Source organism: Onychomys torridus, chromosome 11 (genome assembly GCF_903995425.1).
Source record: "Onychomys torridus chromosome 11, mOncTor1.1, whole genome shotgun sequence".
Classification (NCBI taxonomy): Eukaryota; Metazoa; Chordata; class Mammalia; order Rodentia; family Cricetidae; genus Onychomys; species Onychomys torridus.
Genome location: NC_050453.1, coordinates 35,731,329 through 35,750,942, shown reverse-complemented (window position 1 = coordinate 35,750,942; position 19,614 = coordinate 35,731,329). Strand labels below are relative to the sequence as shown.

The window sequence follows — 19,614 nt, the reverse complement described above, 5'->3', positions numbered from 1 at the left end:
ATACAAAATATTATACTACTTAGTACATGGTACACCATGGACTGTTGTTTGGATGCGCGGGTAGCGAGACAGACCAATAGGTGATACTAATTTTCTCTGGCTCAGCTTTGGCTCTGGAGAGCCAAAGCATCTGTATGTGTTGTGTCATATTGAATCCATAATGAGTTTTATACATTGTAATATGCTATATTGTCTTAAGAGCCAAGGACATGCACTGATACTTAAAACGACTTTGATATGGGGTTCTACTCTAGACAATCATCACAATGTATGGGAAGGGAAGTAGTTTGCCTCTGAGGAACCTGTTCACAATATGTTCATTATAACTAGGGGGAACATTGTGTGCTACCTCTAATACTAAGGGTTTAGATATGACGTCATCTATTTATAAATGATCACCACTCATTCCCCAGGACAGGAAACACCAGGACCCTCTGCTGGCCTCTATGATCTCATCTATTAAACATAGACATCAAGAGGCTTGCTTCTCCTCTGGCTTAGAACACTCCCTGACCTTAATTTTTATGCAGAATCTACATTATTGTTCTGCTTATCTGGCATTTTGGCATATGTGTGAGGACTCAAGACAATGTCCTGGTACCGTCAAGGTGGGGACCAGTACAATCTGTCTAGCATTGTAGATCTGCAATCCTTTGGCTCAATTTCTAACTAGAACTTTCAGGTAAATAAGCAAAAAGAAATCTTTTAAGCCTTTTGTGCCTCCATTTAGTTTCTTAAAGGTTTAAGTGAAAATTTAATTACTATATATGTAGTTTTTGGTGTTACTGCTTTAATTATCAATAAGCTGCGGGACCCTTAAGACTTCACAAAACAATACAGTTATATCTCTAAAAGTAAGACATAATCCCCTAGACTCACCCACACAATTGAAGCCTTCCTCTAGTTTGCATGCTCTTGAGCACCCATCTCCATCCAACAGGTCTCCATCATCGCACATTTCTCCCTTATTCCTAGAAATACACATTTAAACACCCATAAAACGACCTTTCTCATTCAGCTACCGTTCGTTCATTTAAATTCCTCCTTATGCTTTAAAAATTAAAGGCTGTACAAAAAAATAATAATTTACAGGAAATATTCAAAAATAAATATTTAAAGTAGATGTGAGCTTAGCAAAATGGTAGATTAACATGGTCAGTAGGTTGTAGGAATTTCTAGAAACCAAGTCTATTATGGCACAGAAACATCTGGGCAAGCCCTGTGGGAGGCTCAGAAGTGTGCCTGGCGAGATCTTCACTGGCCCTGTGATAAATGGGGTCTTAGAAGTAGCTGATTTGTAACTTTCAGCTTTGCTTAATTTATTTATTAGCTATAGTAATTTACAAAAACTTCTGTAGCATTGTAATATGCTAATAATTAATTACAGGAAATAGAAATCAAGAAGGTGACCCAATTTACAATGCAAATTATAAAACATGGATGAAAGAAATTGACTAGGACAACACACATACAAGCAAACACACACCAACGTTCACATACACACACATACAAAGGGTTAATAAGTAATCTCGAAAACCCATTCCTGGGTATATCTAAAAGAAATGGAATTAGTATGTCAAAGAGATATATGTACTACCATGTCCATTGCAGCATTATTCAAAGTAACCAAGAGATGAATGAGACCACCTAAGTGTCAATCAGCTGATGGATGGAGAAAAATAATGTGACACATCTCCTGTAGAATACTATCTGGCCTCAAAGGAAAATAGAATTCAGTCATTTGGGAAAGCATAGATGGGGTTGGAAATCATTGTGTTGAGTAAAAATTAAGTAGGCACATAAAGGAAGTATCCCGTGACCTTGCTCATATGGGGGATGCATGAAGCTGACCTCATACACCTTGAAAATGGAATGGTGATTAACAGAGATGGAGGAGGGCAGAGAAAAGGAAGTGATGGGGCAAGGTTCATTGAGATGTTCTGAGTTACAATTACACAGAGCAAGTCCTGGTGTGCTTTTGCTCAATGGACTGACTAAAACAAATATGTATAGTGTATTCATGAAACTGGAAAAGAGAATTTGAAATATTTTTACTGGAAGAAAGTGATATGTGAAGAGATGGATATGTTTTACCTGTTTAAACATTATATCAAAACCATCACATGGTATTGTGTGCATTTTTAATATTTTTACTTAAAAGCATTTAATAAATTTAATTAAAAACCTTTGACAATTTTAAACAGTAGCTGATTTTCCTGAACAAAGGCACCCATACTCTGGAAACACATAGAATATTCCAAGTCAGCCTTGGGTAGAAAGAAAGATCCTCTCTCACAAACAAAGCTATCAAAACAGGAATAGCTAATTGGTGAGAAGGTCTGCCCATGTGTGTCATTTTATTTTCTATTCATTTTATCTGATGCTTTTTTAAAAAATAATTTTACATTTAATCGTTTTCCTTTATGCAGGTGAAGTTATAAAAGTCATATTTTGCAGAGTTCAATTTCCTGTTTATATATAAATAGAAGATTTAAGAAGCGCCCTTGTGGCTGTCTTAATCAATGGCATAGCCAGGATTCAAGTCGCTGTTCTTACTTCCTACTACCACCTAGTGGCATATACCATATATTACAGGGAAAAAAGAAAATGTCATCTTTGAACCTTAGTTGATGACTAAATTGTAGGTCAAGGTAGGTAAGTTAGTCTACAGTGAGATTTCTTTCATAAAGCATGTTATGAGAACAAAATAGAACAAAATTAAATCAAAACTTCTGTGGAAAAAATAAGATTTGGCGATTATAAAATGGTTTTGGCTTACAGTTTTTCCTCCTTTACTTTTCAATATGTCCAATAGCTCCATATATAAAGAAATCTGGAATTCTAAAAGGTTGTCAGACCAAGATTATCACAAATAACTCCAACCATTATTCAAAGGTCACTATGGGGATGGATTAAAGTTGAATTAAAATGAGAATGCTTATAAATAAATTAAAACCAAGGTACAGACACAAGAACACAGTAATCATATTTTAAGTTGTAAGATGGAACTGAAGACAGGAATGAAAACAAAGGAAAAGTATAGTTGAAGAAATTATGAGGGGGCACTGGAGAGATGGCTTAGAGCTTAAGAGCACCGACGGCCCTTCCAGAGGTCCTGAGTTCAATTCCCAGCATCCACCTGGTGGCTCACAACCATCTGTAATGAGATCTGGCGCCCTCTTCTATATACATAATAAATAAATAAATATATTTTTTAAAAAAAGAAATTATGAGGGGATGGTAATGTGGCTGAGTAATGGAACACTAGCCCAGTTTATGGAAAGCCTGGTTTTAATCCCCAGAACTGGAAAAAATATTTTAAAAACTTCACATTCTTTCTCTCCCCAAACTACCTCATATATACACCTATGTCATAGATTTTTGAATGATCTTTTTAAGACTTATTTATTTATAACTTAAATGTATGTTTTTGCCAGGTTGTATATCAGTGCACTGTATACACATGGAGGCCTGAAGAGAGTGTCAGATCCCCTTGAAGTGAAGTTTTGGACAAATGTGAGCCCGCTTACAGGTTCTGGGACTTGAACTCAGGTCGTCTGGAAGAGGACCTAGTTCTCTTAACCATTGAGCCATCTCTCTAGCCCCTTCACATTCTTTCCATACTAAGACAATATGGTTCATCAGAGACTGTCCCAGGCACCTAATCTACTGTGTGATATTCAGGAAATATTTCAAAGGCTCATTCCTAGTTTACTCATGTATGGAGAAAGGACTGGTCTACATGAGCAGTTCTCAACCTGTGGGCCACGACCTCTTTGGGGGTGGGGGTCTAACGATCTTTTTACAGGGGTCACCTAAGACCATTGGAAAACACAGATATTGACATTATTTTTTACTACAGTAGCAAAATTACCCTTATGAAGTAGCAACAAAAACAATTTTATGATTGGGGTGGTCACCACAACCTGAAGAATGATATTAAATTGTCACAACATCAGGAAAGTTGAGAACCACTGGTCTACACCAATGTTTCCCTGTCTGAGTTCTAGGTCATAACCTTGGAAAGAGGCAACTTCACAATTTTATTTTGAAGACAATTTAAACAATTAGCATAAGCATTTTGCATATCATTTTGTGCAGTGCTGCCCAGTAGAAATCTATTGAGAGTCATCCATACAATTTTGAAATGTCTAGTAGTCACTTAGAAAGTAAAAATAATAGATAAAGTTAGCTATAATAACTGTATTTCATCGATCTGTGGGTACTTAAGACATTACCATTTGAATTTTAATCAATATAAAATAATTGATGAGACATGTAACATTCCTTTTGTATCCCAAACACTTGAAGTCTACTGCATTTAAAATTCATTTTCACTTACATCTCACTTCAAATACTTCACCTTTATTTCAATTTTATATTTGTAGTTGAAAAAGTCAATTCATCTATTCAAGTTATCTCAAACTTTCAAGCTATTCTTAAAGGTTTTCCAACAACTAAATTGAGTTTCAGTTTTAGAACTAAATTGCCTTAAGTTAAATTAAAATAAATATTGCACATCTTAGTTGCATTCACCACATTTTGAAGTCCCAAGTGCCACATGGTTCAAATGGTAGGTGGACAGCACATATTGAGAAAATCAACTTCTAAATGAGCCCTGCTCCAAATTTCAGGGCCCTCCCTAGTGCTTAGCTTAACAGTCTTTTATCTGTAACCAAATGGGTTAAACCACTTATGTGACTCCCTTTGCCTTGTGTATTGGGGTTCCCCAAGCTGAAGCATAGCTGGGATTCTGAAATACCTTCCCCTGGACAACAGTACTGATTGGGCAGCCAAAGAATGCAAACAGGAGCTTACGAAGTACATTTTGACATGGGACTTTGTGAGACCCAGTAGCCCAGGCAAATAAGGCTAAGGCCTCATGGTAGCCATAATTGGAGAATGGCATAAGAAGCATACTGAGGATGAGCTAGGAAGGAGCAAGGACGAACAAGTGATTTTTAAGTGATATTTAAGTGATTTATGTTGTATTCATATGGGAAATAATATGTAGTGTTTGTACTTTAGTACAATGGAATAGGATTATACCATAGCTTGAGGATCTCAGCAGACCAAGATAAACAATGTTCAGTGATCACTAGTCAGATAGAATCCTACAAAAGGATATAGGGTTCAGTATATATTTTCCTGGTCTGAGAAACTTTAAAAAAAAAAAAAAAAGGCCATCTTAATAATATGCAGAATGTGGCAATGTATCATACTTTGCCTCCCAGATCCCCACTCCCAGCAGCTTTATGTAAGTGTAGCTTAGATGAGTATGAAGGATAAGTTAGATAAGTATTGACCAACTGGCCTGGGTTTCCTAGGACTGGATATATGTCAGTACTTAACTTGGACAACTTCCAGGCAAACCAGATGAATTTGCTCCCCAATCTGATAACACAGGCTAATAGGAAGAGGATCACAGGATGTTAAAGAACCAAAGGAATCATTATAACTCTGCCTTGGTGATGCTTAAAAAAATATATATATAGTAAGTGGAGTAACTCCCTTCCCACCAATCGTATCCACCTTCTAAACTGAACAAGCAGACACTGGTCTAAATGTTATCCTCCATCATTATTTAACTGTTGTCTCCATTAATTCCTTCCCTACCTCAACTGCCCTGCAGTTCCTCACTGGCACCTCAAGGGGGCCCCAGAGAACCAGCCCAAATATCTCAATAACCCAGGGACCATATTGAATAAAAGTGGGTCTCCTTCAAACTATGCAGAGGTGTCAGCGACCTCTCAAGACCCCAGATTTTGGAATTTCTACATGAGACTTATGCAGTCCCTTGCTTCTACACATTTTTAAGCTAAGTCAAGCTCAAATAGAGGGCTACGCCTCTTTGAGCAGTTGAGCACAACCGAGCTCACACTGTCTTGCACACACATGACTTACCTTGCCACTTTCCCATCTCCACAGTAATGGCCTCCATGAATGTGGCTCAGAGGAGGTGAAGCCTCTCCAAGTTCCCCTCCAGCTTCAGCTTGAACTTGGTACTGATACATCTGCCCTGGTGTGACCTCCCTGTGGAAACCAATGAGTTTGTGATGATCACATCTGCAAAGTGGAGTGCCCTGGGTCATTTGCAGTTAGTTCACATGAGTTTAAGGAAACAATTATGTGAAACAAAATGTGAAACATGCCAACTGACTGAAACAAAGATGAGGGCTAAATTCTATGAGCATCCTCACATTCATCTCTATTGGACCCATATGTTCTACACTCGTAAATGTATTATATTAGTAAGTGTTTGGTGAGTTAACACTTAAGGTAACAGTCCTTGAGAATTTAGGAGGATGGCATGTAGTGTTTTTAACCAAGATAATATAGAGCAACTTTTGAAAAACCCGTAATCTATATTTTTAAAGTAATTCAACTAAGTGAGGTTTAGAATTTCAGTTTGTGGGTTCAGTCAAGCCCCTTCTTGGATTTGTGGATCAGCTTCCTTAAAAGAGAATGCTTGCATTGAAAAGACTGGAACAAGTATTTCATAGAAGTAAGAACACAAGAATATAGTTCACAACTACATAAAAAAGGTAAAAATTCCCAGTTAGAGACACATTAAACTGGTCTTTATCTCCAAATACCGAGAACAGAGTTGGTAAGTTGACCTGAAAGATAGAAGGAATTTTATCAGACTCTCTGGTCCCTGGTATATTGATTAAGTAGGAAGCATTGAGACAAGACATTTATTGAGTCGGAAAAGGGCTCATGAATGGGGCTGCTGGTTTCAAAGATAAATTCTGCTTCATTTTAATTTTGTCCAGTGCTTGTCCTTATTGGAAAAGTACCAAACAAGTCAAGATAGGATGCAAGTATTTAGGAGAACATGATCTCAAAGAATTATTGGGACTGCCATGAGTGGCCAGTGTGAATCTCCTGCCAAAATTATCTTTTCTTTAATGGAATATTTAAAGCAACCACAGAGCCACCACCCCACAAGCTGATGTAGCAACCAGCAAACAGGAAATTTGGGGTTTCCAAAATACCTTTAAAAATCATCTGAATTGGCTTTTAGGTATTTTAATAGGAAAGACACCTAAATATTAAGGACTCTTAAATTTCCAAATTAGTTTTCCCTTTTGAGAAAGGAACCCTCTCCTTGGAGTGCCAGATGCTATTTCTAAAGCAAATTCAATTTTATCCCTATCAATGCCAGCAGTTGGTTTCTCTTTGGGGTGGTTTCTTCTTGTCTAGCCATACTTTAAAGTCTTACATGGCTCTTTGGCTAGGAAAAGGATTGGATGGAAATATTATTGTGCATTTACTCTTCTTATGGAGAAAACATAGCAGCAGGTACCTCAGGCCTCTCATGAGCTGAGTGAGTCTGTGAAAGGCAGTATTCTACTGAGGGAAAAAGATGGAGTCAGTTGGAAATGGGGTTTGAATCCCAGGACTGCCATCTACTAGTTCAGCAAATGAGTGTAGGGCAAGCTTAGTTTTCTATTTATAAAAAAGGATATTACTGACCTTAAACATTTATATGTGAATATCATTATATAACAAACACTGTATCAACTGCTTGGCTACAGCTGCTAAATCATGTTAATTTTTCTTTCTAATCCACCTCATTATCTGCATTCTACATATATTTATATTTTTGCCACTTTTCAATCTTCTGATGGCAAAGATGAGAACAACCATGGAAAGAAGAATGTATTGGAGCTCAAACTGGACATTTTGAAGTTTTATAGCTAGGTTTTATAGCTGTGGTGGGTGGCCAAATGCCTACCTCAGCCAGGATGTACACCTGTAAGGTTTGTGTGACAGTTGTCTCTCCTTTTGAAGAAAGGCAGTTCATTATTTGAATCTGAAACTTTTTATGTAACTTCATGGAACAGTATCAAGAGTAATTTCCATCAGAGACTTGAAAATTACAAGTGGGGAATTTGCCCATCCTGTTTCAAGGAACTCTCCTAGAAACAGCCATTCATCCATGAGAAGTAGCCCACAACAGGGCTTGAGTGTTCATGAGGAAAAGCATCCTCACATCCCCAGCCACATCAGCTGTCTCAGCTAGGGCCCCAATATGTGTGTGATGTCATCCTGGGATCAAGCAAGCAAGCCAGAGGAAATCACCCAGCCCATGCATAGAATAATTAAATAAAGTTTTCTACTGTAATTTGATCATTTCTAATATGGCAAAAATCACCTAATAGGACCCACTCTGATAAAACTTTATTGTTGTGCCCTCCAGTCAGTCTCTAAGAAGATGCTGAAGTGGGGGGATTTGCCTTTGACTAGAGCAGCATCAAACACAGACATTAAATTCTGACCTCTAACCTTGTCTCCAACACTGAGCATACTGTGTCAGGAGCACAGAACTCACTAAATGTCAAAGGAAAGACTTTAAATAAAATAAGTGAAAATTAGAAACAAAAGAAAGAAGAAATGAAGAGGGGGAATAAGAAAAGGCAGGAAAAGTGAACATACATATGGATGAATCATGAAGCCATGTTTAACATCTGAGAGACTTGGGATCTTTTAGTGTAGCTATAGAATAATTGGCTATAACTTGAAAATTATGGAAGTTATGCTAGATTATTGTAAAGCTACAAGAAGGAATCCAAAACAACATTGCTTCAAGACAGAAAAATCTTATTCTGTTCAACTTTAGTATCAATTCCACTCACTCAACTAAAAGACCTCATCCACAAACTTCTCCATCATCATAATGATGATGTTAGCAGTCAAAGCATATTCTTTCTTTTTTCTGGGAAATAATTTTCTTCAAAAGCATAGCAGAATATTAAAAAGTAGAAGCAAAGACAACCAAATTGAAAAAAAGTCCTGGAAGTCCCATGGTTTGGAAGATTCTGTTGACCAACTTACATGTCTGTGAACTTCCTGTGTGGGTGTGTCACCACCATGGGCAAGCCACTGGAAAAAGGAGGCTCCCGGAGTATTTGATAACTCACAGGCCTGCATCCAGAACACAAGGGACTATGGGGCTGAGAAGTCAGGAGAGCAGCATCAATTTCCATTCGTTCATCCAAGGTGTAGACTTTGACTCCCAAGACTTTCCCATCCACGTGGAGTTTGATGGTAAGTGGTGTGTCACAAAAAGTGTTTAAGGGACCAAGGTGTACAGATTCCTTGAGTTCTAACAAGATCTCTATGTCAAAGAGTGCCCGGGAGGAATTCATGGAGAGGTAAGTGACCCAGAGTGTGAGGGTATCAGCTTGGACTGGGTGTTGGAAAAGCAGCTCCAAGCTACAGCCTTCTGCTGGGCAGGGCACAGTCATATTCATGTGGTACAGGTGGAGCTCAGGACTCCAAGCCTGCAAGCTAGGCTCACAGGGCTGGTCCACATCAGGAGGCCCTGGGGAAATGAGAGAAAAGATGCATCAGGAACCACCATTAAATGAATGAGAAAGAGCATTAGCCCATATCAGCAGACAGAGGATGAATAAGACTTCAGAGTTCTTATAGAAAGCCCATCAATTTGTGGATTATCTCTTAAGTGTTCTCTTTTAAAAAGATTCATATATGACCAGTCCTGTCAATCATCTCCATCCAGCTTTCTCCTTGAGGATCTATCATTTGAATAACTAACTAGGAGCCAAAGGTGACATCAGGTAGTCATTGTAGAAGACTCATACATCACTATTGTTGTGTTTTCTTGTCACAATCAGGACTGAAAACTAATTCAAATAGACTATTTCTAATATACCTTTATTGGTAGTTTTGTGGATCTTAATACCTGCAAAGCAAGGCAGAGGGGGTATTCAGAAGATGATGATTAGAAAGGTATCAAAAATGATGGTGAAGAGCCAGGCATAATGGCATTCTCCTTTAATCCCAGAACTTGGGAGGGAGAGGCATGTGGATCTCTGAATTCAAGGCCATCCTGGTCTACAGAACTATTTCCAGTACAGCTAGGGCTGCACAAAGAAACCCTGTCTTGACAAAAGTAACAATAACAACAAACAACAACAACAAGCTCCAATCAATCAGCCACACAAACAAAAACTGGGGAAGGCAGAAGTCAAGCTCTTCATGGAAAAGGGCTAGAAGCCATGTCCACAGCATTTTCTGCACTGGCACTGAAAAGGCTCATGTTGAAATTTGTCTTCTAGATCCTGATATACATATGTGAGTGAGGATGTGACTGTTAGAGGACTTAGGAGAAGGACAGGAAATGAAATAACAAAAAACATCTTCTCCCTGCTAGAGCCTAGCTTAGATCACATTCAAAGCACAACCAGTACCAGTGATTAATAGACTCATAAAATAGTGTAGATGAGAACGATCCGTGTGGAACACCTAGTCCACCCTGCCCCCACCCAAACTTGCTCAGCCAGCATATGAGTGTTCTTTGCAATGTGTTCTCTATTACTCTCCTGATATAGAGGAGTAAACACTTAGCTTACACCATCATGCACCAAAGCTGCCTCAGAGACAAGTAGACATATGCAACATTTCTGGCCCTAGTTGACACTGAGGTAACCCTTGAGAAGGGCTGACTTCTTGATTCCTCTGTGTTAAATCTTTACAACCTCACAGCCATGGAACTTTCACATTATACCAACACAAGACACTCAACATGCAGAAGCACCAGCAGTGTTTCCAAGACCCTGGAAATATTCAGCAAACCCTCCCTCACCCACGTGCAAAGAAACCACAAACATACACCACTGTTTCATCCATTACTCATGCTCAGTGGCCACCAAAATATTAGTCAAAAATCCATGGTACTTTACCCACAGCCTCCTCTGGAGTCCAGTAACCTGAAGAGTCACACACCCGCCCAGAGGAAGCCTTGTATACATACTGACGGAATGTCCCATCTTCAGTACAGGCACCACACATACTGCCAGGGGCCCTGAGAAGGGGAAGCATAAGAAGGAAGTGTCCTTGTGTTGAATAGGGAAGAGAAGCCAGGAAGACTCTGGGAAGGTGTCTGGGGGACAAGAGGGCACATTTATCATGGCAACTTATGTCCTTCTTCTGAAGTCCTCATCTTTGCCAAATGCACAAGACATGAGAAACCTCAAGGTCAGGAAAGAGAAAAGTTTAACTAAGTCCTGAAGAAGTCTGTGAGATGCAAGGGAATTCCTAGAATCATTAGACAAGAAACAAGCATATTTTCCCAAACCAACATAAAACCCCTTTCTATAGTAATTAAGTGTCAGAAAGGCACAAGATATACATACCTGGCCACTAAAACAATGATTTTGAGAGTGAAGTCACTATCTATGTGTTCTGATTCTTTCAATCCCTACTTTTACTTACATGCATAAACTAGAGTGTGGAGGGTAACACCCCTTGATTCACCATGGCCCATAGCAATGGATCATACTTTCTTATTAACACTGGGTGATAAGCACTAGCTCCAGCCTTACCTCCTGCAGTTCCTTCATAAACTTTATATTTCTAGCACAAGTTCCACCATGCTATGGTCCAAATTCTCCATGCTCTTCACATCACTGCACAAAGCACATGTCCTTACAATGATCTTATAGGCTGTTCAAGAATCCTCGCTTAGCACTCTTACTTCACTTACTCAGATGTGGTCTTTGCAGGAGGTGCTTAGCCTTCCTCCTCTGAGAGTCCAGCCCCTGCTTCTCTGTACACACCCTATAGTTGGCCCCTTTACTCAGGATACTGCTGTGTGTGCAATGCAAATTTACAGCCATCCTTTTTTGACTCCTAGGCCTGTGAGTGTAACTGGGTCTGCTTAGCTCTCATTGCGTTCATAAGAATTAGCACATGACTGGCTTCAGCAGTGCCTCTGTAAATGTCTGTCCTGTAGATGTCTGTGAGATAATTCAGTCTATGAAGGGGTTTTTACAAGCATCACGTTTGGAGTAACTGGAACATGCAAAGATAACTATACTGAGTAACAAGGCCAACTGCTTTCTGAGAGTTGTCTCTCTCTCATACTTGGAATGTTTTCAGAAGCCCGGTTGTGAATAACATATTTGAAATGTTAGCCTAGAAATCAAGGCAGCATACCAACAGAATATATGAATAGCAGTTTAGTACCTTATAATACACTAGTAAAATCATATTATTATACAACAGCAATAATAATGACATTAAGCACCTTACATAACCTGGCCTTGTGTTTTACACAACTTCCTTCTAACCCTTGTGATGACACTGTGCTTACAAATGAGAAAATTGGGGCTCAGAAAGCTTTAGGTCAGTTGCTCAACATCACAAGTTTCTTAATTCCTTTGAGCGAGTTCCCAAATACCACCTCGTGTTCAGTATTTTGGCAACTAAAGGGTGTAGTTCCGAGCCTCCCTTTGACTCCATCAGTCGGTACTCTTCCTAATGTGGACACAATTCCAAACCACATTTCCCTGATGTACTTGCCCTTCCGGGGCTGCTGCAGAGTGCGTAGCTGGGGCTTCTCTCTGACATAAGGAGTCCAAATACCTACAAGGGCGGAGTAAACATAACTCTAGGCATGACACAAATTGCTGGGCATGTGACGTGAGTCTCTTCAACACACGTGCTGGGAGGCCTCAAGACTAGCATACCTAGCCGGGAAAAGGAAGCAAATTGCAATCTTTTCTGCCAACAGACTCTCAGCAAGCCAGTTCTGATGTCTGCTTTATCGCAACATTTGTACCAGAGAGAGAATTGAAAGATTAAATTGTTTACACGTGTTACATAAACTGATGTAAAACTTGGGTTTGCATGTACCCACATGGGACAGTCCTGCCAGAGCTACACAAGGTCACACTTGCAGGAAGATGTTTCTTGTACACATTGCATAGATGTGTGCTGAGTCACCAAAGGAGCCATGGGAACCTGGGTGCTGATAACAATGCAAACTAGGGCTGTGAGTGCTAAATGATGTCATGACTAAGTGTGAGTCAAAGAATGAAGATTTCAAGCAACTGAATATCGCTTTGAAAAATAATCCACTGGCTTGCTTGTATCCTCATCTCCCCTTAGCTGTCCCCAACACCAGGCTTTCATTAAATCCAAAGAGTATGAGGACATGCTCCAGGGCCATTGGTCCCCTAGCTGGACCCAGAGAGCCACAGTGAAGTGTTGTACAAAAAGGAGTCACTGTCCTATTTCCCTACACCTGAGTGTGTGGACAGTACAAAGTGGACCCAATTGGTTACTTTAAAAAATAGTAAAGGCCACAAATTTGGGGATATGGAAAGGAGAGGGTGGGTCTAGGAGGAGTCAGGGGGAGGAGTTGGGGTGAATATGGTCAAATTTCATTATATGAAGTTCTTAAAGAATTAGTCAAATAGTATATTAAGAAAAATAAGAGTAGATGTCTACCTGCTAAATGGAAAAGAAAGCTCAAAATCCAAAGCATTCATCTATTCTGTGCTCCTTGTTTCTGAATCCCACCCCCACCCCTGAATCACCTGTTGTGGGGTCTTGAGCCAGCCCTGTGTGTTTCATAGGCTTCCAGAGAGCCAAGTCTGCATGGGTCCAAGGAGCCTTTTCAGTTAAACTATATATGCCCCATTGCTACATCTCCTCTCTCTCTCTCTCTCTCTCTCTCTCTCTCTCTCTCTCTCTCTCTCTCTCAGCTTTTTACAAAGAATTCGTTGAGACTCAGTTCTGTAAGGAAAATGACAGTTGGCTTTAGGTACTGTGATTTTCTTCAATGAGTATGGATTAAGTAATTGTCTACTATGGCAGTCTCAGAAACAAAAAAATAAAAATAAAAATACAAAACACTAGTTGCCAGTAGAGGGGGCAAGTAAGAACAGACAGTAACAGTTCCAGATAGTGGCCATGAAGCAGAACACAACGTTCAACAGGAGACAGAAACAGTATTAGAAATACTGAGTTGAGTTTGTAGACTCCCACACTTTCTCTTTTCACCCTGGAACTGACTAAAGGAACATGGTCTGCTTCCCTTTCCCCAGTCACCGCTGTCCAAGGAGCAACCCTTACCCTGCAGAGGAACAGCTGACTAAGACAGATGGGCCATGCTTTGCCAGTTCTGCCAGGCCATCCTTGTGTGGAATAAGCACACACAATGAACCTCTGACTCTCATGAGATACCCTTAGCATTGCTAAGGAGCTGAGCCCAGAACAGACTCACAAGGTGTCCCTGGACAGCTATGTACACATTTACATCACAATCAGGGTTCTCCTCCATGTATTTTCTTCCCCTCTTTTGAAATGATTCCAAGACAATAGAGCACCTCTCTTACCTGTCATACACAACTCCACTAATCGGAGGCAGCCAGTGGATAGTGAGGGACTTGTTGGTTTGCCCAGTAACCATGGGAGGGATGGGAATGGGGGTGGGCTTTCTGCTTTCACTCCATTGCTGGTATACGAGGTCCAAATAGCAATGCATCCGGGCCACTTGATTCGGGGTGAAACTGTCTGTGCACTCATCATCTGTGAAGAAAAAATGGGGGGATATGAAGGTTGAACCTGCACCATTGCATAAAGGCAGGGCAAAGAGCTCATTCCATTCTCACTATGACTAGCACCCCACATCTCACATTTACTAGACTCAGAAAACATTAGACTCAGTAAAGGAATTCATTCTTCTCTAGAAAGAAAGCCATAGATGGGAGAGGAAAAGCAGAGACATAGAACTTGCTTCTCACCATAGCTGTCTCATTATTATATTCTTGGATTGTCCTAGGGTGAGACTCTAGTCATGAAGTCACAGGATTGTCCTAAGACAATGGTTCTCAACTTTCCTAATGCTGTAACCCTTTAATACAGTTCCTCATGTTGTGGTGATCCTCAACCATAAAATTTTTTCATTGCTACTCTATAACTGTAATATTACTACTGTTATGAATCATAATGTAAATATCTGATAAGCAGGATATCTGTATGCTACCAACCCACAGGCTGAGAACTACTGTCCCAAACTGATGGTTGCATACTAAGCACACCACAAGATGGCAGTGTTTCAGCAGAGGGTCTCCTTGCCTGTGTTCAGAATTACCTACATCTGCTATATACTCTGTGTCCATGCCCAAGGAAAATGAGTATTCATTTGTGATGCTCAGTGGAGAGGAAGCTGAAATTTCAAGGAAACTTAAGGGATAGGAATGATGGCCCCAATCTTTCTTTCAGAGACAGCAAAAATCACTATGTTCATTACACATTTCATGAGGTTGAAAAGGAGTGATCTTCATTTCATTCACAACAATGAAATTTGGAGGGAAACATCTTAAGAGGCCACAAGCAGAACCAGTTAGCTCATTTTTTTCTTGTACCATCAAAGCCATGAGCAGGGACCTGGTAGTTTGTCTTTATTAAAACATGGAACTAAGAATTAACCTTCATTCACCATTGGAGTAGGTGATCAAATCAAGTTAGTTGTCAGTTTTAATTATAATTATGCCCATCATTAGAAGAATACTTAGTATTATTCTTTGCCAGAAATAAGGAAGGTCTGATACACTGGTGAGATGAATGATCCAGGAGATGTCCTAAAAAAGGATAAGGCCACACAATACAGTGTTCTTCAGGGCCAACAAAGCACGATTTTTTAAAAAATTAAAAAGTATCATTTTGGGCACAGTACATGAACAGTAAGCTAGGAATCAATGTTGTGCTGGAAGAAGAGAATCTGATTTCTTACATAGTATAAGATAAAAGGTTTCTAGTACCTCAATGAATCACAGTCAGTTTGTTAACTATCTGTAAAAGTACTGAAGAGACATCTTCACCCAGAGACTTGTAATTTATCACTATCAGACTAGACCATCTTCAGAGGAAATGCCTCAATGAGAATCATTATGTTATAAAACCTAAGAGATCGCAAGAGGATTTTTTAATTTATCCCATTTTAACTATTCATGATAAGAATCACTTTCGAGCTCTAAATGGAAGAGAATCCAGTCAACAAGACCCTGTAATACCTCAGCATTTCATTAAATACTTGAAACACATGGAAAATAAAGGACTATCCAACATAAAATATACTTCTGTGACATGAACCTCCCTGGCTCCCTTTAACTACATACTCCCTACCAATTCCTAAAGGCGCTTAAGTGACCTTAAGAGAAAACAAAAGCATTGAGTCTTTGGTGATACCTGTGTAGCTCATGTAGTTTCTGAAAGGAGCCCCTGGGAAGTGGGTGAGGCCACAGGTGTCATTAGCTGGCTCTGGGTCCCGACACAGCTTACTCTTGGGTGTGGGAGCGGTGTCAGCACACAGGTCTCCTGTCTCCATGGATGGCACTGTCTCTCTACATGGATCATCACAGGATTCTCTTTCACTGACTCCTTTGAATACATGGTAGAGTCCCAAGACATGTCCCACCTCATGGATCATGATGTTGGTGTGGCCAGGCATGCCGTAATAGGCTGGGTTGAGGACGACACCACCTGTAATGGAAGGTTTGGAAAACCTCTTTGAGAAAGAGATGAACATCAGTCTACCTTAGTCATTCTTTGACAAAAACCCCAATAGTCCATCTCAGCCTCTACAAATATAGTCTATAACTAACTTGGTGGTATCTAGTAATGTTCTTCCCTCCTTCTACAGACAGTCACAGAACTAATCAGTTAACATTCCTTTAACATCTGTCATGAGTCATTATAGACCTAGTGACCAGACACATCTGTACGAGAGGGACAAGATCCTCAGCCCTAGATGTACATCAAATCACCCAGAGGAGTGAAAAATGAAGTTATAAATGCTAACCTCAACAAATAAATATAAATATTTCCAAGTAGAGTTCACACATCAGATTTTGAAAGCTGGGGTAGAGAACCATTACTCTGGGCAGAAGCACATGAAGTTGGGATCCAGGGAAAAGCAGCCAGAGAGGTACCTAGCTCTTCCACATTCTAGCTGTCATTAGCTATATGGTCTCCTACAACTCAGCTTTAGTCCCTGCAAAGCAGGGGTGATAACACTAACATCGGTGTACTTTAGATAAAATAAATTAAAAGTATTTGACACACTTTAGCTGTTTAATAAATGAGTTAAGAGAGTTGCTTTTTCCACAACTGTCCACAAATGTAGAACAACCTACCACAAAAGGCTCAGCCCCATGTGATACATCTATAATAATACCTAAGGCTCGGGGAACATCTTGGAAGAAAGATCAGGAAAACTGTATGGGCCAGAGGACCTGAACAGCGACTGCAATATTGTGTCTTTTATATAGGCCAGGGAAGTTGCACCATGAAATCTCAACATTGTGGTTGCCTAAACAGGACCCGTAAAATGATAACTCCAGTTGACATGCCAAAACAGGCAAGGAAAATTTCATGGAGCATCACCCCAGACAGAAAGGTATAGGCAAGCAATAACTTCTCAGAGAATGGCCATCTTCCCCAGGGATGAGTAGTCTACTTGGTTATTCAATACTAACTACTCAGGCCTGGTAATATACACATAGGAACAACAATAAATGAAGTCAGATGGTTGTATTTCTATTTTTACATGTATATATGTATACATACAAAAATAATAAAGACAAAAATAGGGGTGAGAGCTAAAGGGTGGATCTTGGAAGAGGCAGAGTGTGGTTGGGAATAAATATGATAAAAATATCATTATCTGAGATTCTCAAAGAATTATTAAAATATTACATTTTTTGAAGAATGTTGAATGTAAGTTTACCTCTCCTACTCTCAAGAAGCTAGTAATACATCACACTCACCCCACCCCATTTCTACAGGACACTAAGGCAGATGTTTCAGAAAACAGGAAATCACACTGCATTGGGTTTAGATGAGAAGATTGCTAAGTGGCCTAACTTTTGCCTGCCCTCCTTATTCAAGCTCACTGCCTGCTTCCTTCCTTTTCCCATCACTGAAACACTTGACTGGGCTTCATTCTTTAGGCCTCAAAGTTGTCAGACAAGACTAGGTATAATTTCCAGTGTCTGAGATCAGCCTTCCAAGGTTGAGAGTCACCCTTTGCTAGTCTCAGACCAGCTCTGGTATCATGTCAGTGTAATTTCAAGACTTGCTTTGTCCCCAACAACCAAGTTCTCTCTATCCTGGTGGTCTCCTAGTGATGGCCAGTGTTCTAGAAATGCAGCCCACCTCTCTTTTGCCATATTTGGCAAAGGGTAAGTATTGAACTATGTAGATGGCAGTGGGGCCAATAAATGACAGATTTGGGAGAAACGAAAACAAAAGTATGAAGGGATGAAGACAGTTTTAAAAATACTAACGTTTTTCCTAAACTTCATTATCTTTCTTTCAGTTGCTGTCATCTCCTACATATCTTACCTCACTAGGAGGTAAACAACAGAACTTTGAAAGCAAGGAAGTAGGAGGTTCTTTCCTGGGTCTGTGCCAACTGAGTCTTGAAGGAACTGTGGTTTTGCCAGTATGACAAATTGAAGACCATCATCTTTATCTTCACACTATTTGCCTCTTCTAGAGGTGAATTTCTGAGGAAGTGTCCCAGTTCTAGACAAGAGTGGCTGGATTGAAAGAAAATGAGGCTAAATGGGAGCAGGAGTAACACAAAGAGACAAAGTGATAGATACCTAAGTCACTCAAGTGACCCCATGAGTGTGATGAGAATGATGGTTATTTGGGGCGGTCAGCCTCACCTGGTGACTAAGAACAAAATAGATTGTGGTCCCTCTGTAGTCAGGATTTATGAACCATCACTCTGGCTAGACTAAGCCCCAGTAAAATGAGACTCACTTGAGTAAATCTCTACTGTGCACTAACGTGGGCATTCAAAACAGAAGTTAAGGCTAATCATGAAATACACTTATATTTGCTGCATGTTTATATGTATACATTGTTTACACATACATGTGTACATTGCATGTGTAAATGTGGAATACATTTATATTTGTTGCGTATTTGCATGTGTACATTGAGAACTGAACTCAATACAGGGCTGGTACAATCAAACTTCAAATGTGGTGCACAATGAATGGAACTCTCTGCATTTAGCAACTGGTGACCATGTGTGGCACAGCTGTTCCTTCATGGACTTGCAGGGGGAATACAGATGTGCCTACTTAGAAGGCCTTTCAGCTTTGATTATGAGGAACAAGCTAAAACAGTAAGGCAGAGCTGTTGTGTGGTCTTGGGGATGCTTCAGAGGAAGAAAAGAGAGAGAGAAATTGCTGATGAAAAGACAGATCTCAGCTGTGGAAAGTTAAGCTTCCAGAGTGATGTTGTGTTACCAAGTTCTCACTGGTTTTTCCCCAGACCCAACACTAGACCGCCAAAATAGCTCATGGCAAAATGAATGATTCCCAAAGCCCCTTTATTTAAAAAGGAACTTAGCAATTGGTGTAAAGGGCACTGGTTGAAATGACTTTTAAATGTTTCTTTAAAACTTTTAGGGCTGAATGTTATATGATCTCCCTTATAAATCAGGGAAATCAGGCCTGGTCTGTAGGTGTCTATATAATTATTTCCAGTTACTGGCTACCATACACTTCCCCAAAACATATTCTCCACAACAATGAAAGAAATTTGTAAAACAAGCAATACAACTGATAATTAAACACGCTAAATTATAGCAATATTTACTACCCATCCACATGCATAAGAACTGATCTTGGTGTGTAGAACCACATTTATCTCATTGAGATATAATTTTCTGTGTATTTTGTTCATTAATGATTAAGCAATGTAAATCTTTTATCCAACTGTAGAAAGTAATCATTTGAAATGACAATAACTGGAAAGAAATGCCTAGCACTTCAT

The 19,614-nt window shown here is 39.7% G+C and overlaps 1 protein-coding gene across 1 annotated transcript in view; it reads right to left on the bottom strand.

The window, feature by feature from the left end:
* The window catches only part of Pappa2 (pappalysin 2), a 237,787-nt gene that overhangs the window by 126,231 nt on the left and 91,942 nt on the right, over nucleotides 1-19,614 (bottom strand). The window contains exons 4-9 of the mRNA XM_036202723.1: nucleotides 16,009-16,302; nucleotides 14,154-14,346; nucleotides 10,713-10,834; nucleotides 8,842-9,331; nucleotides 5,905-6,033; nucleotides 880-971 (exon numbers count right to left, since the gene is read on the bottom strand). Coding sequence (XP_036058616.1) covers nucleotides 880-971; nucleotides 5,905-6,033; nucleotides 8,842-9,331; nucleotides 10,713-10,834; nucleotides 14,154-14,346; nucleotides 16,009-16,302 — 1,320 coding nt within the window. The remainder of the gene's footprint in view (nucleotides 1-879; nucleotides 972-5,904; nucleotides 6,034-8,841; nucleotides 9,332-10,712; nucleotides 10,835-14,153; nucleotides 14,347-16,008; nucleotides 16,303-19,614) is intronic.